Source organism: Manduca sexta, chromosome 27 (assembly GCF_014839805.1).
Source record: "Manduca sexta isolate Smith_Timp_Sample1 chromosome 27, JHU_Msex_v1.0, whole genome shotgun sequence".
In the NCBI taxonomy this organism is placed as follows: domain Eukaryota; kingdom Metazoa; phylum Arthropoda; class Insecta; order Lepidoptera; family Sphingidae; genus Manduca; species Manduca sexta.
The window spans coordinates 10,590,799-10,616,698 of record NC_051141.1 but is presented as its reverse complement, the minus strand read 5'-3'; the positions used below and the strand labels follow the sequence as shown (position 1 = coordinate 10,616,698).

Below are 25,900 nucleotides of genomic sequence, written 5' to 3'. Positions count from 1 at the left end.
AAATTTCTATAAGGAATTTCTGAGGTATGCAGGTTTCCTCACGATGTTCTCCTTCACCGTTAAAGCATGCGATAATTCACAAAGATCACACATAATTATTTAGAAAAGTCAGAGGTGTGTGCCCTTGGGATTTGAACCTACGGACATTCGTCTCGTCAGTCCGATCCACACCCAACTAGGCTATCGCCGCTTTTTATCGTTATGCCATTATGTATTTGTTTACATTATTATAATTGAAGTGACAGATACACAGATGCAAACAAAACATCAGCTATATTTTTTTACTTTGTAGATGGGTAGACTTGTGTATAGTCCCACAAACTTATCTGGCCCAGCGAGATAGTCGCTGTTATTGCATTTGGTGTCGCCAGTAAAAATATATTTGCAATAAAATGGGTAAGCAAGTCGATGTAAACAAAAATATTATGGTAAAAATTTTGAAAACTACTAAATCGATTTCTATTCTGATTAATAGTTTCGGAGAAATGCGTGGATAAACTAATATACGTACATGTGCTTATAAAGATTTGTATATTTGTTTGGCAGCCATAACAAACTATTATAATATGTAAATATATTGCAGTTCCTATAATAATAAAATACATAAGTAAGTGCCAAATAGATCTCCTTTTTTAAAGTTGGTTAAAAATATGAAATTATGCACACACTACCTGTGAACCTAGACTTGACATTAAACACCTGGCGATTTGAAAGAAGGTTTCAAAAATATTTATATTTTAACACAATAATTATGATCATCTAATGTATGGCGAGTGTTCTCTTATTGAAATACTCCAGCTATGCCTTTACACCTGAATTATTTTATTCATTAGTCACTTCGTCATCAGAGTCACTACATTTGCTTTCACTGCCACTGGCTAAATTAATGATGAAAGGCTCGTCTAAGTATATATCCCTACTTTTATACTCGTTCTCAAGTTTTTTTATTCATTCACTGTTATCTTATTGAAGGCTTCTGCAATCAAAGAAGGCATTTAAGAATTAGATTTTTTCATTCTTATATCCAATCTAGTAGCACGTACGAAACAGTGTTTACGTGGAATTTATTTTCAAAAGCCTGCAACACTAACTTGTGGCGGCAACTACGCGTTCATACAATTTTTCGAATGGTATTTGGTGTAAAAACGACGATTTTCTTCCTTCTTAAAATTTAAGACTTTTAATATAACATTTCTCGCATCACTTTTTAAAGCTATCAACATTTTTCGTTAGCTATAACCACTAAACGGAAAATAAATACATAAGCAAACAACCAAAGGCAGTTATGTCAGCGAATGGCAGGCAGATTGACATTTCAAAATGACGTCGTTAGTTCCTCTTTCAGCCACGGCGCCAGATAAGTTTGTGGCACTATAGCTTTCCATGTTCTGAGCATATTATATATTATAATCAAAGAGAATTGTAATATATATGGAAAATTATAATTCTCTTTGACTATAGCGCTCTCCAAGCGCTCTCCGTCAACTGTCACTCACATATAGAGGCAAACTCCTCTTTCCAGTATTATATATTAGTCTATGAACTCCTCAGACAAACTGAAAGATACTCGAGGACAATTCAACAACGTGTATTATAAGATCCTTGGGTATATACTGCCGTGCTAAGCTCAAAAACGATATCTCAAAAAAAGCAAAATTGTGATTTTTATGGCGTCGGATAACTTATCTAAATAACGATATCTTGTTTAGACCTTCTTAAAAAAAACCTTAAAATAGTATTTTCTATCTCAGTTCTACTTAAAAAAACCTATAAAACTATATTTACCAAACTGCGATTATCTCGAAATAAAGTTTCCCTGACATACCGCTTTTGCGCCACGGCAGTATAGCGATAACCAGCAAATTACAAATCGAAAACCCACCACAACAGCGCTAGCGTAACAAGTGGGTACGACATCAAGACCGAGTGAAGTGTGTCGGGTTGAAAAATTATTAAGTGAATGTTATTATATTAATATCGAAATATGCCTTTATCATAATTATTTAAAAAAGTGTGTCATAACTAAGAGAAAGTTTTTTTCTTTTTTATTTCAATATCCTACTGTAATAACTTTTGGCGGTATCTTTAATATTTACCTACTTGCTACCGTGGCGGCACCATATTTTTTACGCTTTTCGACGGACTCTTTTTCATACCACTTTTTAAATACATTTCGAACTTTCCATATATATTATAATTCTCTTTGTTTCGAACCACCTCGTGTATGGAAAAGTGTTCGTCAAAAAGGATTATGGTAACTATAAGTTATTAGAGGATATTATTATTTTTTTCAGATGAGCATATTTAAAACAAGAAAAAACCCTGCCTGTATTTAGAATCCTTCTTGCCTCTACCCTCCATATTGTATCATGGAGGGTAGAGGCAAGCATCAAGTAAGCATTGTTGAATTGCAAAACATATTTTGTGCACTAGTGAAGAAGTTTTACCCCTCTTTTGGAAAAAATATACTTTTCCATATATATTATAATTCTCTTTGAATGTACTATTTTCATCAAAAAAACTTTACAATTTTTTTTTCCAATGTGCCTAATTGTTCGACAATTCTGAGTCGACAACAAAGAGAGTCGACAATTATATTTCTCTTGGACATGCCGTACACACTGTAGGAAGAGAAGTTTAGTAACCATCCGAAGATTTTTTAAAATACTAGCAAGTTTAAAATCGATATCGCCCCATTATCATAATCGATTTAGTTAAGACCGAATTCTCATAAGCTCACCACTAATATTTTTTATCTTTGTTTTTTAATTTTTGTCTGTAGAGTCAATTTTGCCAGCTGGGCGGTTCCGATATTTATTTTTTAAAATAATTTATTATTATTGTGTCGGAGCTACATAAATTTATCGTGTCATTTACGGTTTTATAAACTAGAAGTTTAAAATGTGAGTATAAATAAGCTCTTATGCCGCTACGTAATTAATTGTTACATGTCGATTGAAATCAATACCATTGTACCTAGATTGTTGCGAAAGTAACATAAATTAGTGCAATAACCTTACAAACAAACCGTACTTTAGCCGGAAGTTTAACTGAAGTAGGCATTTATGCTTTATTAATTCACATAAACAAATATGTTTTCACTCCAATTGTTAAATAGGCAAATACTTATACTGACGTCTCGTCGAGTAACAAAGTTTTTAGACCACGACTCAACCGACATTCTTTTGTGTCACGAAGTTCTAAATATGCGGAAATCTATTTTGCGATTTTTCATTGTTAAGTCGTGTCCTCGTCCTACTCAAACCCATTTTATAATTGGCCACTGTCCTCTAAAATAACAGTAACTTTCAAATGCTTACTGTCTACTGCAACTATTCGGATTTTGGTATTATTAGATGCATAATTTTTTATACTCGTTCTGTGTTTATAGCTGATAATTATTATTAGTCTGAAACCTAATTTAACAAAATTGAGTGTCAGACATGAAAATCAATTCAAAAACCTTCATACAATGTTGTTTAATACTTGGCATGTGGTAAAATTTAAATACCTTTTTAAAATTACACAAACTTAATATTTGTGTAATAAAGTGAACAACAACAAGAAGTTCAGTAATCAGGTACTTATGTAAAGTAAAGAGAAATCTATTGTCTCAAAATTACAGAAAACTCTTTAATTTGTCAAGTATACATATCTTTTAAATGCTAATGCTGGAACATTGTTTTATAAAGAGGTAATTTTTTTTATTGGCATGAGCTCTATAATTTTTATAAAGGAAACATTTCTAAGGTTATAAGTTGTCCTTGCGAATGTGTTTATTTGCTATTGTTATGCGAATGTATTTTATCATTAATTATTTTTAAGCTTGGCCTAATTCTTATTAGATTGCAAAAAGACTGACAGTGGGTTGGCATAAGGTTAGTCGTGCCATTTGATAGTTTCAAGCATCATTCGATAATTGAGTGATTAAACCAGATGATGAAACATATCAAGCAACAAATATAAATATAATATATCTTGTAGAAACTACAAATCAAAGAAGTCATTAACAAATTGGATTTTAAATCTAGATACAATAGATTAAGTTTAAAAAAATATATAATGCCCCTGCTCGCAGGATGGTTGAGTGCTCAACTGTGACATTTTTTATTGTTATCCATTTTGAAGTTGTGACATCATATAAATTGATAATACCACACAGTGAAATTAATTTAAGGTCTTTTTACCTTTCATACCACCTACATTGCAATGCCACCTTTTTCATCTCAACAGTTTATATTTGTGTCATGTCCTGGTTAACAAATTGCAATCAGCACCAAGTAGTAGACTAATAATTATTACTATATTAATATAATGTTTATTATATTATATAATATAATGTTTATTATATTATTTTATTAATTTGGGACAAATAATGTTGTTACAATAAAATATAACTTAACAGTATAATATATAGTGTAAAATATATTAAATGTGAGTTTTTGTTTTACGGTTTATGTACCTGTCATTGTATTATCAATATTATTGCAAGAAATTATGGATGTTTGTGAAAAATCTATGAAAATCAATATTGCTAAAAGGTTTGCATAGTCTTAATTATAATAGAGAAGAATTGTCAGACTAAAATAGTTTGGCTTAAAAGTTAGGAAATAATCTGTGGAGATAACAGCCAAGATGCAATAGTGACAATGAACTACGAGGTGATAGTTTTCCCATTAGCCATCTTTTGCAATGTTCTTATAAAATACTTTTGTTTTCATTCTTGAAATTATGTAGGAACAGGTACAGAAAGAAATAAATTAGTAACTTGACATATACCGCAACTATTATCTTGCAATCGGGAACAAAAGGATTTCAAAGAAGATGAATATTATGTTCATATTTTTAATCCAACATAACAATATGAATGTAATATGTCTTTCGAATTGTCAACACTTAGACAAGATTTATTCCGGGAAGGGACTCTGCAGATTAAACCCCACACATGAGCAAATAATATAAGTCAAGATAGGTTTAACTTTTTTTTTATCATGACACTACATTCATTAGCCTGATTAGTGCTGGCTTATACAAATACACTGGACTTTAGGGTAAGCGCTTTAGGCGCTCGCAACCCAAAGTCCAACTATGTACGAGTTCATATTTTTTATTTCTTTTTGGGTGACTCAACCCACTTACAAAAGAAATAGGATGAAATTTGTATTATTAACATTTGAAACCGCGGAGATGAGCTCTATCTAAACATAACTATATAGTAATTTAAACTTTATATTAATTTTTCCCCATGGCACTGTAACTCTATAAAATTTGATATATGTGTTATAAAATCAGGGAAAGTATATTACTATGGGTGAGTAGATAGAGATTATTAATATTGCATCTGTGGAACTTATTGGAAACTAATACAGTGAAGGCAAAAGTATTGTACTTGATTTATATTATCATAATACGATCGACTCACCTCATTTTAGTGCCATGAGTCACGTTTGCCTAAACATTTGGTTCGGCTGACATTTTTTACAAATTCGTAGGTGTAAAAACAGGTATAAAAACCCGTCGGCTATACTGCTTTAACATGACTTAACTTCACAAAAAGTTGTTATCAACGATTTATAGAGAGAAACTTAGGCAAAATGTATTAACATTTGTAACTCAGCAACCATAAGAAAATACTTCGTAAATATACCTACATATTTTACTTTGCCTGTTTATTTCTGTACTATATTTTTTCCGGATCTGGCTGGATCGCTGCGGTATCACTGTCTCTCAGAAAATTGGGCAGTGTATTAAATTTCCTTTTCGTAAGGTCAGCGTGATTGCTAGAAGCCACTTCGCCATGGATATCCATTCCTTTCCTTAATATCAACAACTGTTGTTTGTCAGTCAGTTATCCCAGTCCACACGGACTGCCTACAACCTCTAAAAATATATATGATTATCTATCATGGGGAGACTTTAGTTAAAACAGAGCAGACACAGTAGATGCTCATGTAGAAGAAACTATTTGTTACACAAAAGTTGTACCATATTTTGCGGAGTTACAAGTTAGGAAATACGAAAATTCAAATATATTTTATAAATTTGATCAACAATTACCATAAACTTATTTAAAAAAAGTTACTGTTCGATCTCGGGGCTCGACATATCCTAGAATTCATTGGAACCGTGATAGTTAATATTTTGGTTTAGCATAACCATAAAATCATAGTACTACTGCATTTATAACAAAATATACATATCTTAGTCATTTATTTTTCTTTCCAGTTCATGATTGCCGAAGGCGCTATAAGTGCGACAGTTTCTTCAGTTGAGATTACAGGTATTTGTTATTTTATTGATATTTCCAAAAATATTATTACATCTATCAAGCTGTTTGTATAACTTTTATCGGTAATATCCATAGCTTTGCAGTAGCTCTCACCATAAGATTATTTTTTTAGTACAATAGTATTATACTCACAAGCAATACATTTGGTTTGATTTTAATATTTTTGCAAGTTTATTTTGTCCAGCCATAAAGCTTATATAATATACGTAATTTAAAGAAACAAAACGTGGATACTTCCATACTGGAACTAGCTCTATTCCTGACTACCGTACAATGAGGTTGATTATAAACTTCAGGCTCGTATTTTTAAAAGATATATACCTATACCGAAACTTTTATACATTTAACTCAGTGTATTTTCGGCCTGTCGTCATTAGATTCCTTATTTCCATCCCAAATACATAGAGGAACTAAAGTCCAAACATAAGTCGTGAATGCTATTCTCGCCATATAAAAAGTGAACGATTGAAAGGAAATGTTGAAGCCCGCAGAAATCGCAACGGCATGCTTCCACTCCGCGGTCGTTATCGGTCAAAGAGTGAGACCCTCCCGGTAGAGCCGGCATATTTATGCTGTTGACATACCTATTATATGCCTACAGCTTAACTCCACCACTTTTAAATAACCGTTGTCCGTTGAATAATGTTACATTAAACCTCACCGCAAACGGCGTACGTGTTTGAAAAGCTTTTACTTTCAAGATGCTCTCATGGGATGATTGGGTACAAGTGGGTATATAAAAGCTCTCTCGAAATTAGCCACATTTATTTATAGGTTAAAATTTATCGTAATAAATCTTTACCACTTTTTAAGAATACTGATACTAATTCATATTGATATTATTAAACGCGGGTCTGCTGCATTTTCGATTGATATATTTACCCTCTTAATTGCCTGCACTGATTTTACTGAAAGGTATATATATTATTTAAGAATATGCATTTCAGTGAAACGATATTTTTTCTTATGAATTTTTTATTCCTTTAACTAACTGACAGTCGACAGACGTTGTCCCGTCTACTCAATGACTAAATATAAAGAGGACAGGCCTCAAAAGTTAGCTATATGAATAAGTTATATTTATGTTAGGGAAATCGACGCAGAATTGTCAATATATATGTCTATCTCTTTTACTCAAAGCTTATTTGGAACGCAACAAAAAAGACAAAAATAATTGCTTTCTTCGCATATGGCACTATTTCGTTTACTTCAACACACTGGGACCGCCTTGCGGCAGAAACGCCATTTTATGCTGGCCAGTCGGCAAGTACATGTAGTGTCAGACGATGTAAACAAATCTTCATAAATATTGAATTTAAAGTAATATAATCATATTCTCAATTGTTCAGTGTGTTTATTAGTGTATTTGTTAAGTTTCGAAAATGACTCAGTGTTGTGTGAAAGGATGCAAATCGAATTCACGCAAGAAAGACCCCGAAATATATTTTCATAGGTTAGTAACTGTTTTTACCGAAAATTAGCAAATATCTTTGTATAATTACTTTTTGGATGTGTTTTATCAATTAAAATGATATGTGGATCTGGTTTGTTAAGCTTTGGACTCTTTTAGGCGTGATTTATACACATTAAAATCATTATGTTTGTTTACACACGAGCTTAGGGATGGGTGGGTGGATTTGTTTAGAAATTATTGATATCGATATTTTAACAGACGCCCGTTTATCAGTTACGGTTTTGTCTTTGAAAGAATGTTAGAGCACACATCAATATTGTATTATTCAGAAGGACAAACTAAGTGAAATTAGAATATTTTTTAAGATAACCAAAAAATTTAAAAACCAAGGCAAAATGAATTGAGAATATTGAGCGACGTGATTGGAATCCTACACCAAATACATATTTCTTTACATTTTGAGAAGATATGCATAAACCACACGTTTAATTAACGCGAGTAAAGATAACTGTTTTCCAACAATATTCCCGATAAGTAAAATAGTAATGATTATTATACTTCACCTAATAGTAATATTACTTTAATATATTGCTATGAATAAAATTAGAATTGTTACATAAAAGAATAGATAAACATAAAAGAAACAACATAAAGATGAAATGTAAGATATATTTTTACAATTGGCGGTCTTATGTTTCGAACAACCTTTGCATGCACGGAAATAGATACATAATCATATTGTTGTTATTGCAAATAATTATTATAATTGATTATCTTAACCACCATTTTACGGTCATTGATTTTAGTTTGCTGAACCATAGTTATGTTTCTCGATCAAAGAGCATAATAATAAAATAAAATAAAACCAACCAAATAATTGCTGGCTACGCTATCTTATTCCATTTATCATGTATTAAATAAATATCTTAATCTGTAACTTAAATTTTTAGCAAGGAATAGTGCAACATACAAATATAGATCAAACACAACTGGATGTTTGTCACAACAGGTACTGCTTTGTTTAACAATTGTTACTTATAAATCAGTTTCAGTTTGTTTGTTTACATTATGATTTGTTATATTTATATTATGCTAGTTCCTAACCCCTTTCGTATTTGATCTTTTTGGGGCTTGTTTGTCTCTCTTAATTCTTCGATGTCGATACAAAATTTTCGGTACTAGCATATCAAATTGTAAGGGGCGGAGTCGGCACCATTTTGTTCATGAAATGTGCCGCATGTCACGTGACCATATTACCCATCCTCTATACTTCTTTTATCATTGCGTCTACTATGAATTTGCAGCGCGCATTCTATCAATCGCTGACAGTTATTTCAAACAGTTGACAGTTACATAAAATTAATATTTTCGTTAAATTTTTCTTAAATTTTCTAATTTTCCGCGCAATTTTTAAAAAAAAATGTGATATCGGTCCAGCCGTTCACGCGTGATGGCGTAACCAAGGGAAATAGGGAAGATTACGTATACAGTACGGGCCACACAAAAAATACAGAGTAAAATAGGAAGGAATTCATAGATTTTACATAATAAACTCTGATGCTTCAATCTGATAGCAAATAATGAACATAAACCGTAAACATATACTAATACGACGATACGGCGACTAATCGCGTTGTATTGGGGATTGATAATTTAGTAGGTGTATTAATATTGTCGCATTTTTCGTCCCTGTGTGTTCATAGCACGGACTGATGTAATAGGACCTCTAAGTGATAGATCTAAGTACATCCGATTATTCCGTGGCAATATCTATCGAAAGTTTTTCACCACATTTACCGCGATCGTTGTAGAGTCATACAAATAATATTAAATTATATCTGAAACCCAACCACTAAGATTACCTCTAAACGTATATCATATTCGTAATTTTAAGATGGACGTATGCAAAACGGCATCCTATAAGAAATATCTGTGGCGCTCTATAAAATTAAATATTTTTTCATATAATCTCTGCAAGCGAAATTGTCTGATCTCAGACAATAACTGATCCATCATGGTAGTGAAAATATTTGCATAGACAAAATTGAATAAATTTAAACCCAATGCTAGTGCATAGCTATTAATCATTTTTGCATGCTGTTGTAATACCTAACTGTCAGCACCGGTAGGTAGTACGTTCTAGATCTGGCGTTCCGTACACTCATTGTGTTCGACTCAACTGTACTGCAATCCGTATACCTGCCTTTAGTATGATTTCAACATGAGAGCAGTTGGGTATGTACGGAGTGACGCTGTATATATAAAAAAAACTCGAGTCTAAGTTGACACTGGGTTTGAATAAAATAATATTCAAATTAGTAAAATTATTTGTAGTTAAGTGAATAAATAGGTCATAACAATGACGTTTTGGTTGCCATTTTAGTTATGATTTTGAGCAAATAGTTTATAAAGACGTTCGTGTCTATAGAATATACGTTAATGATCAGCACCGATATGCGAATATCAAATACTTTATCGCAGAGGATCTGATCTTATCTTAACTATCACACTTTCTTTGTTGTTAATAGAACTCAAGCAGGCTAGTTTAATGGTACATCAAGTTTACATCGAAGACCTCACGGTGCTATCATTTTAAATAATTAGTTATCACTGTCGCAAATTTCACATGTTCAAAATAATATATGCAGGCAGAGGAATTAACATTTAAATAGTTAAAATCAAATAATGCAGAAATTCACCGTAATTTTAAATCTAAAATTTCGTCATTAAAATCGATAATATATATAACAATAAATTTTGTGACGCATTATTATTATTGGTTAAGAAAATCATATTATAATGATGACTTATAGGTATCATATCCAATTGGAGTCCTAGAGGGTATACCTTTTGATAATTATTAAAATACCAATTAATATAATAATGAAAATACTTATATGGAGGCTAGCTTTAAAAATCTAAATTATATATGTACTTACTTATATTTATATTCCTTTTCTAAAAAGGTTGCAAATCAAAACATAAAATCTATTTAAGTATCCTCACAAGACTTTTACTTGCCCTTTGTCGTAGAACAGTTTCGTCAATAATAATGCGATATCTACAGTCATCTAAATATTATTATGTATATACGTAGTGATATTAAAATATATCCATAATGACTCACCCAACTAGCTCCGCCTAGTCATCACGTAACATTTTAATTTAAAATAATAGTCATGCGTAAATAATTTTCTACTATACAATATTGTTATAGTTACTATCTGTTTTTTAACTTTAATATTAATATACTTATTGTGTATACATATATTGATGCTATATGTTGTATTTACCTATAATCGTAAGTTCTATCTAGATGTTCGTCGTCACAAACGTTTATAGATTGAATAAAATAATGTAGGACCGCGTTCTCGATGTCATAATCGCATTCAATATGATTTAATAGTAGAAAAAGCAATGAAAAAACTAAGCAAACATATTAAACACATGCTACAGCTAAATATTCAAAGTTTCATCTGGAGAAGCCTTAAAACAATGGAAAGGAAATAATATAAATCCTAATAAATTAATCTTGGGTCAAATGCATATTAGTCTATACCAGTCATACTCAACCTTTTTTTTACTAGGGCCACAAAACGTTTCAATCTTGGGATCCCGGGCCGCAAGCGAGAAATTATTAGGTCATATAAATAAAAAGTAAATCAAAGGTAACGATGTATTTACTTTATTGATGAAAAGAAGATTGAAAACATTATAGACACTTTCATTTCTCTTTAATACATGGTAATCTTGACGACAACAAATTACTAGCTAGTTTTTTGTCTTTAAGCTCCGACCCCCAAACCACTCGTTCTCTTATAGGCGCGAAATTTAAAATAGAACGGAGCATAGGAACTTCAAGTGGACCAATCAAAAATGCCTTAAACGATTACAAACAAAATAGAACTTAAACGATTAAGAAAAATATTCAAAATGAAATGCATATCCGATGTAGAATCCCATTGCGATTTATCTGGCTGCCTTTTAGATTTTTTCATACCTTGCCACTAACGCGTTTGTAGAAACTAAAACAATAAAATTAAGATTAGTAATTAAATACATTTATAATATTAATTATGAATGGGTATAATTTGACTCTTGTTAAAAATTACTAATGTTATGCATAATATCTTTTTATAGTAAGTATATATCTGCGTAACCTAACCAAACACTAAAATAACAGATAAAAGCATTGGCCACTTGAAGCAGTAACATTATTACTGTAGCGGTAACATGATTAAGTGTAGCTTAGTGTGTGTCAGTTCAGTGCCGTCTCAGCCGTGCTCGGCATAACGTCCATATTATATCGTGCGGCTCGTGTCCAACGTGGTTATTGTGTGAAGAACGCGTTACATGGCAGTCGGCACACAGGCGGCCTTCATGCTTAGTGGACGGATGACCGCGGCGGCCGCGCCGGCCGCTGAGCGCGCGGATCCCGGCGCAGACTTTCACCTGCTAGACCGAGACGCGATTTCATCAAAACAAACTGCAATTTCACGATTTACTTTTTTCATAATCTAACACACATTCTAATATTAACCTATACATATGACTATTAAAATGCATTGTGATTTGTGACACATTGTGACGTTATCGCTTTTATTACAAATTTATGGTTATATTAATAACTTTCACTGATTATGCATGTGTGGTGGAAAACTTATTACAGATAATCAGTATAGAAAGTGAGTTTTTAGCAGGTTTTTGTCGGTTAACCCTAACAGTTGAAGATAAGTGAAGTTGTTTTTAGCGCTCTAGAATAATATAAGACAGTATACTACCATTATTTTAGAATATTCGATGCTGAAATTTTTCAGAAGCCTTCTTCATACACTTTGGGAGCACGAGGCCAATACATTGATATACTATTATTTTTGTACATAGATAGTATACCTAATCAGAAAGCGGTTTCTACGAGATTATGTAATTTGTAAATTAATTGTTAAATGGATTATAGCCTCTAATATAATTAACATCCTCTTGTAAAGTTCGTTCAGATGAAAAATATTTTTATATTTTTTAAGTATTTTAGTTAGTCTACAGTAAATGTCGTATTCGCACCCGTAATCAGCTGAATACTCCAGACAGTTTTCCAACAGGGTTCTCTTTCTTCAATGGTTAGGCGACCTCCAATAACAGAGTCATGCTACGAACTCTCTTTATACAAGTATTGACGAAGGTGGATTGTCATATTTCTAAATCTTATTTAATAATATAACCCTCATTGTTAGTCAGAACTTACTCTTTTATACTATTTATTACTTCCCATTATGAAATGAAATAAATTAATGGGAAGTAATAATTGTGCTCTTATTTTTATTACTCATATAAAATTTTTAATCTGTTAATATACGAATGCATAAGCGTCAAATTTATATTTCCAACACTAAACACTAACAATAATGTATTTATACAGGTTACCGTCGCTATTTTGAAATCATCGGAAAGTATACTAATTGTATCAAAATAGCATACATACCTAATTCCTTTATAGTCTCACCGTTTTTCGCATGAGTAGATCGGGTATTCATACATTTTCCAATGAGTATAGATCAATGTCCATATTAGAGATAAATAGATGGTCATTAGGCAGGGATGACAGCGTGATGGTATATCGGGGCGCGGCGGTCGCACGTGTGACGCGTGTGTGAAGCTGATAGCGTATCTGGTGCAGAGAGGAGCGCGCATCCAGACGCGGAGTCAGAGAGCAGGGCTCTATATGGCAGTTCCGCAATCACAATGAAGGTGGATGCCGACGCGACAGAAGCGCCCGCAGCGCCGCCCACCACGCCGCCCACCGCGCCGCTCGCCGCATCCGGAACTCCGATCGCTAGTAATACAGAATCGCCTGTCTCATCTTTGGACGGTTTGTTGGTTTAACACCTAACGCTAAGAGCACCATGTATATAGTCAGTCCTGCATACATTATTGTCATAACACATTTGTGTGTGTAACATGTCACTAACTGGGCTAACCCTGCTTTTTTTTACAGTAGATGAGGTATTTGTCAATCGAGAAAGTGGGTCTCCTGAATGAGTGATCACCATGATCGACCATGAACATCTATGTTTATACGTAACGATTCGTACGTGTCGACTCCAGAGAGACATCAATATTAAGCCACTGCCAATCTTACTAATCATACGAAACGCTGCAGAAAAACTGTTAGCTTCGCGTTACTTTAGGAGAGCCGGTAATCCCAACCGATCTTAACAGGCCAATTCATACCCTATAACGGAATTGGCTACGGGCCGCCTCTACCACTCACAATATTGCTTTTAATCAATATTAAATTTTACACAGCGCAAGAACATTTTGATCACTTATAATAAACTTATGTAATTTATTTTTGCTTCTTAATATAGGTAGCAAGTACTTAAAGTACCGTTTCACTCATTCTATACCACATAAAACGTACCTAAATTATAATAATAATTTTGTTTCAGAACTACATTTGCTTATGTTTTATAATATATTAGATACTGTTACAATTCAAGGGTTCGATCCCTGATTGACGGACAAGTTTCTGATATGTGAGACTATTTGATAGATCTGGCGATAAATATTTTCACTAGTTAATAACTATAAACACTCCATAATACAAGAATCAAAGGTGCAACCATCGAAACGTATAACCTGTAATGAATATACAGTAGGTATTATAACGAAATGCAAAAAAAAACATTTATAGGCATTTATAGAAATATAAAGATATACCCTTTCTTGGACAGGAATACCATAAGAAGTTTAATTTAATATTTTTTCGTTTTTTTTTTTAATTCCAATAAGCATCAATGCTAGATTTTTCATTTTTTAAGTATAGGCCGCTCAGTTTGTCCACCGCGCATGTTCTGTGCCCGGGTGCCTATTTTCCGAGAGCAAAACAAACAAGGACCCCGATTACAATTGTGCCGAGCCTAGGCCGCCGTCTATACAGTATATGGACAAATCCAACACTATCTCTTATAAGCTTTATAGTCTCTTACAAAACAATTACTGGCTTCATAATAATAAACAGAAAGATCAGTGGATATCATTGATATATTTTTTTATAAATGCAAGATCTAAATCTACTTACACTCAATTACTGGGTAGAACAATACGAAGTGTTTCACCGAAAAATGTTATATGGGAATGCAAGTCATAAGTAAAGAGCATATATGCATGATTAACAGAAATCGTCTATTTATATACTGCAACAGCTGATGTCGGAAGTCATTTAAAACATTTACTTAATTTATTAAAAATTATTAAGAAATTCTATTCGGGTAATATATATTCGTTATTTTAAATTCTCTAAAAAAAAACATCTAGAAAAAGTGCTTGCTGTTTGTTGTGTTACCTACTGTATAAATACCAGGTTTCCGTAATAGGGTCAATGGTTCTGAAATATTCTTTACTTCAATAAGATGGGTTGTATATGTTTAAAACGCACGGACGAATTAAATCAGATTGTTCTTTTGTCTTATGTGTATAATTGCAAAAGAACATTATAGTTGGATAATTCTAATGGTTGGAAACAAGTATGCTATTTATCATGTTGGTGTCAATTGTCCAGACTTGCGCGTGCCGGAAACTGAGGCTATCCCGAGGCCCGACCGGGCTTTGCTCGCCAAACTGGAGGAGGAAAACCGTCGCATCGAGGCGGACGCGAAGAGCGCCTCGCTTACGACCGTGCATAGCAGAAAGAGTTCCGACACTTCGCAGATATCTTTGGCTTCCGGTAAGTGACATTATAATATATGTCAGTTGCCACATTTATGAACTGAACGGCTTGTCTGATTCCTTTTTTCTTGTGTTCTTAATTATCAGGATAAGGTTTCTATCAAAGAATAATATTGAAAAATGAACAGGAAGAAACGGGGAACGTTGGAAATTTATGTTTGCATGATTTTTTTTTCCGTTTGCGCTACATCTTCGAAATTCCCTAACAAATTTCAATAAAATATTTAGCGAGATTAGTTTGTTCCAGCTTGAATGATAAGATAATTATGGACCCGATAGGTGGCGCTATTGACAAAATCTAAAAGACTAAAGTTTAGGTAAAATCCGGTCTACGTACGAGGACTGTGGCAGGACGTCTGCCGGGCCCATAACTCGTTGACCAATTTAAGCGCGTAGGATCTTTTCTCTTTTAATAGGTATTGCATTTTGTTTTTAATGCAGATTATCGATAAATGGATGAAATAAAGTTGATCTAATACATCAACAATTCTAAGGTCTTTATGTAGGTGTCTATTCCTTGTTTAGGTGAAATTTTGGATTGTATGGATCTTCACGATTCAATTTGAGATTACAGAACTAAGGCGCAGATGGACCATTATTCAGAAAAAAGTTATTGCTACGTATTATTATAGATAATCACAAATACTGGTTTTCAGTTTAATTTAAATTATTGACTTATAGAAATGTATATTAAATGGAACTTTTTATTTAATCAGGTATGAATATAAGACACTCCAAATAAAACACTTTTCATGTTTATATATAAGTAAGCCGAGAAACAATTTTACGCGATGTAACTGTACACCTAAAATCATTGGAACGATCCCGAGCTTAACCACACCCACTGAGATAACGTAATGGCCTAATTGAAATCACAAGGGCCAATAACACTTAGAGCCACCATCGTGCTTAATTGAAAACCTTCTGTATATTTTTTACTCCAAATTACACACCGAGCAACGACATTTGACCTTGGTTGCGACACACTTATCGGCCTTAGAAAGCCCACCCATAATGCTTTGTTGTTATTTACAGAACCTTTAACTATTTCTACATTCATGGCCAATATATTTTATTAAGTACATTAATTAATAGTTATTTTATAGCCGTTCTCAGTAACATTTACTTGGAGTTTGCTATCTTAACTCGACAGTAAAAGTTATGCTAACTGTTATTGCTGTTTCAATATCCAGCGATATGCTTGCAACCGCCGAAGCGCAAAAATAAGCAGTGCAACTGATTGTAAGAAACCAGCTGCAAGAGTCTTATAATAATTTACGATCTCTTAATAATTAGAGATAATTCGAACCTAACTAGTCATACCAGCCTATTCACGGTAAAGATGTTTTCTACTAAATGTGGAAACGTAGTTGAAGTGGCCTCGTGACCAGCTTTAATTGTCCTCGATGGACCGCTTTAACTGATGTCGCACTAGGGCATTCATCCGCTTTCTCACTAACGCGAGAACTATTATACTCGAGCGAGAGAACACGGTTTCGCATGCCCGTCCCCCACAATGAGATCTAGGTGCGTAGACTACACTCGACTTTTTCCTATGGTGCTTTAAATTTCATAACCGATCAAAAAGCATATCGCAATGAATCCTATTTTGTTTCTGTAATATTGACAATGAAATATGAAATTTACCGAAGTCACTTGCATATTGGGCAATTACGCGCTCGCGTCTCTACCGCGTTAAGGGAAGTGCTTCTCCTCGCACTTTCACTCTGTCCAAACATTGCCCAGACACTGAATGACGTCGTTTTTTACCTATTATTTTACATATTTTCATAGTAAGCCGGTGTAAGGTATACAAGGGGTTATGGACTCAGTTCTATGCTCGCTCAGTTGATATTATACTCTCGAGTGCTACATTGGGCCTTAAGACTGGTCAAACCAACATAACCGTTCCCCTCACCTGTCCAAGTGACGGTAGCGATAACGCGTAATTAGCCCGCGAAACTAAAAGGCCATTACTGCAACCCTGCCAACTTCTGAGTGTATCTAGACACGATATTTTTTGCTATCTTTTTTTGACTTCATGGTATCAAAACAACTCTTTCGTGGTCAATATGGAATCTTCTTGGAATTCCATACGTTCAAGTTTTAATACATATAATTATATTTTCTATATATTTTATTAAAAAATGACAAGTCTTTACATAACATATGAACTTATATCCTATGGCCTTCACACTATTATGTTCTATACTTTGGTTGATGTATATGAAGATATCTATTTTTTAATCTATTAAATATTAATTTAAATTAAGTTATCGATTATTTTTCCAGGAATGGTTACTAATATTAAAGACTTATTCGAAATAATGTGATATCGTGTCCCAATGTTACCCAATGCATTCATTAGCAATACCGATTGCTTCAGGTTAAAAATAATCGTCTATCTACAAACACATCCAATTATAAACAGTAAGGTGTAACTGGCACACGGACAAGCAGAAAAGATACAATTTTTATCTCTTATCAGTAAGTGACAAGCGATAGTGCAACGCGTTTCATCTTCCTCTGGTGCAAAATAAAAAAATGTGTTTCGTAAAATGAATGAAATAAACGATTTATTTGGTAGTAAAAATGTGTTGGAGTTCTATTTTTCTAGCGTCCTAGAAAATTTTTCGCTAGGTATGTACACGTATTATACCTAATTGTTACAACACAAGATGCGCAACTAGCGTGATTCATGCTTTAGTTAAGTGTATAATAGAACAATTATATTCTATATATTACGTACATTTAGGATTTCTATTACGCTGTTATTAGATATTTGTGTTGAAAAATCAGAGTGCATTGTGCATCAAAATATGTTTAATCATCAGCGTAAATCTAGGATACTTTACTGGTGGTAGGTCTCTCATATGTGAAAGTTCGCCTGGGTAGGTACTACCGCAATGCTAATGTAACTACTGGACATAATGAGACTTAACATCTCACGTGTCAGAATGGCGAGCGCAGAGGATACCAAAGAATACTTGGTAATTCAAGGTGTCGGGTGGTGTTTCTACTGTTTATGGGCGGTCGTATCGCTTACTTACCATCAGGCGAACGGCAAGTTCGTCTCGTCATTCCAAGCAATAAAAAAATAGGATAAAGGTTCCGATGACGTTCTTTATCAAAATAGTTGTATTAAAAAATAATTTGATCCACAAACTGACAACTCGTCCACTTAAAAACACCATTCATAAAAACATTTAAGGTTATAGCTTAAGGCGATACCTCAAGGTCCATTTTCATATATTTTGTTTCACCTTTAATCTGGGTAACTAAACAAGTATTGGCAAGTAAAGAATTTAAATTCACGTCTAGTTAGTGATTAGTTCTCGCAGTTGAAAGAAAAACGTAAAAATAATTAATAATCATGGATATTTCGGCCTTTAAAATTTAATACGACGAAATTAGCTATAACCTTAAACAAAAAATATACAGTTACCCAATTATGTTTCATAAATTTTTGAGCAATCTAGTTACTTGCCTAAGTTTATTATAGGTGCTTGTTTAACTAGCACAAAAATATGATTTCTTTTTCATTTCTGTGTTTATACAATTTTAGTGTAAATATATGTATACGGACTGAATGCCTTCTCTACAACCAAATCTAACGAAGTGCAGACATACAAGATTATATTGATGCTTGCAGCAACAAGTTCTAGTTATGAGGCAGAAGCGCGAGTCAGCGGCGGCAGTAATGGTGAAGAAGATCTGTGGAGTTTGTGGGGACGGATCGTCAGCAATTGGGAGACGGAGTGGAAACGCCGCAATCAGTTCGTCAGGGACCTGGTCCGACAAGGCGTGCCGCATCACTTCCGAGGCATCGTATGGCAGCTCTTAGCAGGAGTCGATGCGTCACCCGAAAAGAAACTTTACGCTTCATACATCAAGGCATGTTGTACTATTTGGACGATCAATATGTTAAACACTTAATTGTAACTTGTAAGTTATATAAGCGTAAATGCAAAAAGGGAATTGTTAAGAAATCTCTTTAAAAATACCTACCTACTGGTAAATAAGGAGTTGGCTACATGTAAAATACCTTCATGAACTAGCATAATATTGTATTCATGAATTGATTATAATTCACTACATAAAATGCCCAGAATATGTGAGCATGAATGTGCAGTCAACACTATATACTGCAAGCGCATTGCACACTGAAATCGCGTAACGAACATTAAGTTCTATTATTTTTAATTGCAACAGGAATCTATTAAGTGCTTTATAATTACCTTTATTTCGGTAAAATATTAGTGCTGTATTATTCTCATATAGCAAATGACTACAAGAGATCAAGGTATGTTATTACACTTATTTTTTTGAACAGGCAAAGTCCGCGTGTGAAAAGGTGATACGGCGTGACATAGCGCGCACGTACCCCGAACACGACTTCTTCAAGGAAAAGGATGGGCTCGGCCAGGAGTCTTTGTTCAACGTGATGAAGGCTTACTCGCTGCATGATCGCGAGGTGGGATACTGCCAGGGCTCGGGATTTATTGTCGGTCTGCTACTTATGCAGGTTAGTGCCATTCTATTTCTGCTCATTAAGGGTGAAATTTATGTATGCTGAATCTGTTGACCTTTCTGAAGCTAATTACATCAGAAGTTGCGATTTAAATATCAAAGATTGTAAAATTCATACGACTTTTGACTTCTCATGACTTGTTACCTTTCAGTCTTTAAAAACAAAACGCAGTTGTCAGTATTTTTGTTTGATCGTAAACTTTAATGTAACTTAACAAAATATTAAATTTGCTAACGGCTCCACTGTATTGTAGAATGGTTAACTTAATTTTGTGAGTTTTGGTTAATGTCAGTTTTCGATAATATCATATGAATATATTAGATGCCCGAAGAGGAAGCCTTTGCAGTACTTGTGAAGATCATGCAGCAGCATCGCATGCGGGACATGTTCAAGCCGAGCATGGCCGAGCTGGGACTGTGCATGTTCCAGCTGGAGAACTTGGTGCAGGAGTTGTTGCCGGACCTGCACGTGCACTTCCAATCACAGGTTACTGTAATCTACATTACCGACTTATAATTACATGGAAATTAACATGGCTAACGAAATTTCGATGTGGTACAAATATAGGCAAATTTCTACTAGTAAATAGAAAAACGCTTGATGCTATTTCGCTGGTTCATTAGCACAAGGTTTTATGTTATATTTATTGCCCAAATTGAATTTTGTATTCACTAAGAAATTTCAATAATCCGGAAAGATAAATAAAGTAGGAACCGTGAATTATTGACTTCAAATTTTTACCAAATTGAAAATAATATGTTTCATTTTTCCGACTTAAGTAAAAATTTACATACAACCTTGTAACAGCGGGCATGCATGTATGGATATTGCTAACTTCTTTAATATTTTTTTTATCAATTTATATATTGAAATTAACTCAGACTTTTGATTGACAGTTACCATATTTTTTTTATTAATGTATATATTTAAAAAACCGATGTTTTTGAGTGACAGTTGCCATAAAAGTGGTTTCGTTTCCAGAGTTTTAGTACCTCGTTGTATGCGAGCAGCTGGTTTTTGACTTTATTCACAACGACGCTTTCTCTGCCGCTGGCCTGCAGAATCATGGACGTATTCCTGTCTGAGGGAATTGAAATAGTATTTAAAGTTGCATTAGCTCTACTTACATTGGGAAAAAATGATTTGCTATCACTCGATATGGAAAGTATACTTAAGGTAAGTCCGATAATGTTCAAAAGTATCGATTTAAATTCAAATTATTCTCCTACTTCTTATTTTTAAAGGCGGAATATCGCGTCAGTATTTATGTTATTGTTATTTATTTAACTTAAATGTTGTATTTCAGTACATACAAAGAGAACTGCCAGCAAAGGCGGAAGCAGATCAAGATGCTTTCATGAATTTATCTTATTCAATTAAAGTGAACCCAAAGAAAATGAAGAAGCTCGAAAAAGAATATACAGTAATCAAAACTAAGGAGCAAGGTGATATCGCTGTACTAAGAGTGAGTAATGCCGGTATGATACTGTAAAATAGTATTTATTATACCTAAGCGAAGCTAATTGTATTTATAGTAACAAGCATTTTAATTGGCTGGCAAAGTAAATTATTAATATCGTGTTGGTAATAATATTTGTTGCAGTGTTTACGTCAAGAGAATCGTTTGCTGAAGCAGCGGGTAGAACTCCTAGAGAAGGAGAGTTCTGCGTTAGCGGAGCGGTTGGTGCGGGGGCAGGTGGATCTGGCGGAGGGCGAGGAGGAGACGTTCGCGCTGGCGCGGGAGGTGCAGGCGCTGCGCCGAGCCAACGTCGACGCGCAGCAACGGCTCGCAGTCGCACAGGATGAGATCAGATCGCTTGAGATGACCATAGCTGAGGTATCATATTTAATTATCATTTTAAAAAACTTTTTTTTTTGTACATTACATGATGTCTTGGTATTTAATTATTTGTAAGCTGTTTTATTGAGAAAAAACAGGATTTTCTAATGAAATTTAAAAAATTTAATCATTGAATATCAATTGATTATTATAATTATTTATGCATATTTTTATTTCAAATGTGTATTTTTTAGTTATATATAGGTAATAGAGTTAAATGAAATGATAAAGCTTAGTTCAGACTGGCAAATTCACTCAGCAATATGTGCAAGAACATCCAGATGTGTTTACAAAGCGGCAATATTTCAATAATTTTAGACACATGAAAATAACTACTTAGTGTGATTTATTTCCTTGTGTCAGCTTGCAGTGCTTGTTTAGACGGTAAAAATCGCTTGCGAAAGTCCACTGCAAGTTTTATTGGTAATTTAAACGTTAAAACGTACGTCATGTAGAACAACTCGCGTCAGTCGTCGCTGGAGGGTATAGAGGGCGCGGAGGGCGGCGGCGGCGGCGGGGGCGAGCTGGCGCGGTGCCTGCAGCGCGAGCTGGTGCGCGCGCGCCTGCACGCGGCGGAGCGCGAGGCCGCCGAGCGCGAGCTCACCGCGCGCATCGCCGACCTCGAGAACGAGAACAAGAGTCTGCGGAGGCAGCGCGTTGATAACAACGTCGCGCATTTGCAGGTCACTGCACTTTTTTCTTTTTCTTCAATGGAACTACTGCTAACACAGACCTCCCCTAAAAATTTTCGGACTGATCTGCTAGAAATTTTTTAAATTGTGTTTTTATAAATTAAAATCAATTTATATAAAATGCACTATAAACAATGAAATATTGCATAGTTTTTAGATCATTTAGTTATAAATTTATAGATAAATGAAAAAATTATAAATATTTATAAATGGTATACCTTCGCTATAATATTAAAGATCGGTCATTTCTATTTAATTCTTCTCCACATTGGTATTGGTTTAAATGATATGCAATACCGGTCCAGGACTTCAACAAATAGAAACAAATCCATAACATAACTAAGGTACTTATGTGCCTTAAACTTAAGGAACAAAAACATTTCTTTTCACGTTTTAGTAACTTTATACTTTGGCCATAGAAAAAAAACATTACACTTTCTATTGCACATAAGATAAAAATCTATAATCCATAGAATTCTGACGTTAGCTACAAAACACTCATAGTAATTTCAATAAATAAATATAATGTTTTACAGGACGAATTAATCGCCGTTAAACTGCGGGAAGCTGAAGCGAACTTGTCATTGAAGGATCTTCGTCAGCGCGTGTCGGAGCTGTCGGACGCGTGGCAGCGACACCTGCAAGTATGTACCATTGTATTATAATAACATGTACTATTAACATATTCATGACTATGTTTACTCGCACTTTTGCCAGCATAAAACTCGCCATTTGAGTTTTTAACTTTCGATCGATTTTCATAAACGATTCCTTCCGCTCCCTCGGGATTGACAGCAAAAATCAGTTTGACAAGACTATTTTTTTACCACAGATCCGCAAATTGTGTGTTCGAATATTTCGTGGAAATCTAGATTGGATTCGCTTTAATGTTTATATTTAAAAGGTAAGTTTATAATGATTCTGTATAAACATGAAGTCATATTCCCAGGAACACAGACAGGAAGCGCCGCCAACGCCCGTGCAATCCAACGTGGTGTCAGATATAATGGCGACGCCCAAGAAGCTGCTGCGCGCGTGGGAGGGCCGCTCGGCGGACATGCAGAAACTCGACGAAGAACTCATGACCACCAGGATACGAGAGGTCGAGGCGCTCACTGAGTTGAAAGAGTTGAGACTCAAGGTGAGGTAACGATCTATTTGTTTGAACCATATGTATATGTATAAATTAGTGGTTTAGACCCTATGGTATACTAGTAGATTACGTTTATCACAAACCGTTTATGAGAAATTGTGTTAGTTGTAACGAAATCTCAAATCGGGATTGAAATTAAAAATAAAGTGTCATCTTAAGCAATAAATAAAAAGGTGAAGTGATTTGACGTCACAATGTAGACAAAATCATCGCCATTTGTAAAATTTTATTGTTAGATGCTATTGATAGGACGTAAGGTGCGATTGCCGGCTTTACGTTATACGAAATTATTAATTAAATTTTAATGTGCAGGTGATGGAGCTGGAGACGCAGGTGCAAGTGTCGACGAACCAACTGCGGCGGCAGGACGAGGAGGCGCGGCAGCTGCGCGAGAATCTCGACGCGGCGCTGCAGCGCGAGCGCGTGCTGCAGGCGCGCCAGAGGGAGTCGCAGCACAAATATGCGGATCTCGAGAGCAAGGTGTGCAAGCAAATGTATTATTTAAGCTATTCCAGTTATTTCGTTTGATCTGACGCGAAAATTGAGCAATCAGTACAAAACTTTTTAACTTGGTTCCATATGCAAACTTCAATAAGTTCGTATCTATAGTAATTTTACTTTTAACAGGCTAAATATGAATCTATGCAAGCCAATATCAGAAACATGGAGGATGCACAAAGAATAGCCGAGCTGGAAACTGAAGTATCGGAATACAAATTAAAGGTAAACATAGCTGTTAACCAATATGGAGTATAATATGGATAATGATTTATATATCTCTGATTGATCTGACTTACATGACATATACTAAATATTCAGAATGAAGTGATGGCCACTGAAGGAGAGCTCCGAAATAACATGGACGATTCCGACAAAGTCCGCGAGTTACAAGAACAAGTGGCCGAGTTGAAAGCTGAGGTCTGTATGCATTATACCCATACACTTTACGCCTATAATTAATTAAAAGAAATATGTATTATAAAACTATACGTACTAAACACATCGCAAACTTGGAGCTTCGCTAGTCTAACATACACGAATGATACATACATGCTTATTCACATGACTTGCGGATGGCACGATAATACTAAATACTGTTCTATCTATGATTACATTTGGTTCGTTTTACTTTTGTGGACAAACGCGCCGCGGTCGCCACGCGCCGCAATATGCTTCATCCATCCATCTTTACATGCCATAACCGCTTTTCTTGTTGTCCGTTATAACGTCGAAATAGTTCATAATGTTATCCAAATACATTGTTCTAAATATCTTGAATAAAATTAAAAAATATTTACAATAAAAAAAACACTAATCGTCAAATATGGAATTGTTGTATTGATTGTATAAATTGCTTACCTCCCTGTCTGATACATTTTGTTTGGCACTGCACAGTTTCCGACACCAATCACCACTCCGGACACTGAGCCCTGGAAATGGCTCGAGTAAGTTCAACATATTGATAAAACATCGGACTGAAGACTTGACAAGCACAATCCATCCTGTGACGTAGTTATCACAATAGTCATTGTCAGTGACTCATAATTACAATAACAGACTTGTTAGATATTTAAAACTTAATGCTTGAACATTTCAAGCGATGGATTTTGCTGTTAAACCCCGTTCTGCGTCAAATATCCAATTCGATTGTAATCATTGCGGCGATTGTGATGCAGGCTATTTTCCGGTAAATACGGATTTATTTGTGTAACATACTTTGTTTCGTAGTTTGTTGTACGCAACACCTACAGAAGTGGAACTCCATGAGTACTTTATTATGGTTTTCTTACTTCAAATATGACTCGATTTTGTAGTTTATTTCGTTTGCACATTGTTGCTGAAAGACACTAACGCTAATGTATGTTTTGATTTTGCGGTCGCTTGAGAAGGCTTGGTTAACATGGTTTTAATGCACGTTGGTACCCCGTTTGTGATTTATTTCGCTAGTTGTACATAACTAGATATGCATGAACTTATATTCATAAATATAAGCCTGGTGTGTTTAAATAATATGTTAATTTGAGAAAATAATCTGACAGCTATTCCCCCTATATTATTAGTGTGAAAAGTAAAGTAAGGATTCGGTGGCGGTTCCATTTTTACTCACCAGCTAAAACTCAAATTCCTAAATAATAATTACTTAGGACCTCCTAAACATTAATTAGGAAACATTTTAATGAATTCTACCAAACCGTTTGTAAAATACTCGCATTTTCTGAAAACTTAATCCGGGTAAATGTCGTTTCTAGAAATGGG

At 34.4% G+C, this 25,900-nt stretch overlaps 1 protein-coding gene across 7 annotated transcripts in view; it reads left to right on the top strand.

Annotated features, from left to right (window-relative positions):
- Positions 1-2,760: 2,760 nt before the first annotated feature.
- LOC115444907 (ecotropic viral integration site 5 ortholog) overlaps positions 2,761-25,900 on the top strand; it is a 28,463-nt gene continuing 5,323 nt past the window's right edge. The window contains exons 1-17 of one of the 7 annotated variants that reach the window (XM_030170891.2): positions 2,762-2,903; positions 6,226-6,280; positions 13,378-13,569; positions 15,262-15,426; positions 19,081-19,322; positions 19,762-19,953; positions 20,281-20,445; positions 20,941-21,135; positions 21,266-21,424; positions 21,563-21,796; positions 22,255-22,482; positions 23,028-23,135; positions 23,441-23,632; positions 23,957-24,124; positions 24,272-24,367; positions 24,464-24,562; positions 25,040-25,089. In XM_030170891.2, the coding sequence (XP_030026751.1) occupies positions 6,229-6,280; positions 13,378-13,569; positions 15,262-15,426; positions 19,081-19,322; positions 19,762-19,953; positions 20,281-20,445; positions 20,941-21,135; positions 21,266-21,424; positions 21,563-21,796; positions 22,255-22,482; positions 23,028-23,135; positions 23,441-23,632; positions 23,957-24,124; positions 24,272-24,367; positions 24,464-24,562; positions 25,040-25,089 (2,537 nt within the window). In that variant the 5' untranslated portion in view covers positions 2,762-2,903; positions 6,226-6,228. Of the gene's footprint in view, positions 2,904-6,225; positions 6,281-13,292; positions 13,570-15,261; positions 15,427-17,861; positions 18,069-19,080; positions 19,323-19,761; positions 19,954-20,280; positions 20,446-20,940; positions 21,136-21,265; positions 21,425-21,562; positions 21,797-22,254; positions 22,483-23,027; positions 23,136-23,440; positions 23,633-23,956; positions 24,125-24,271; positions 24,368-24,463; positions 24,563-25,039; positions 25,090-25,900 lie in introns of those variants that run through there. The other 6 variants (XM_030170889.2, XM_030170890.2, XM_030170892.2 and 3 more) reach the window with 6 other exon arrangements.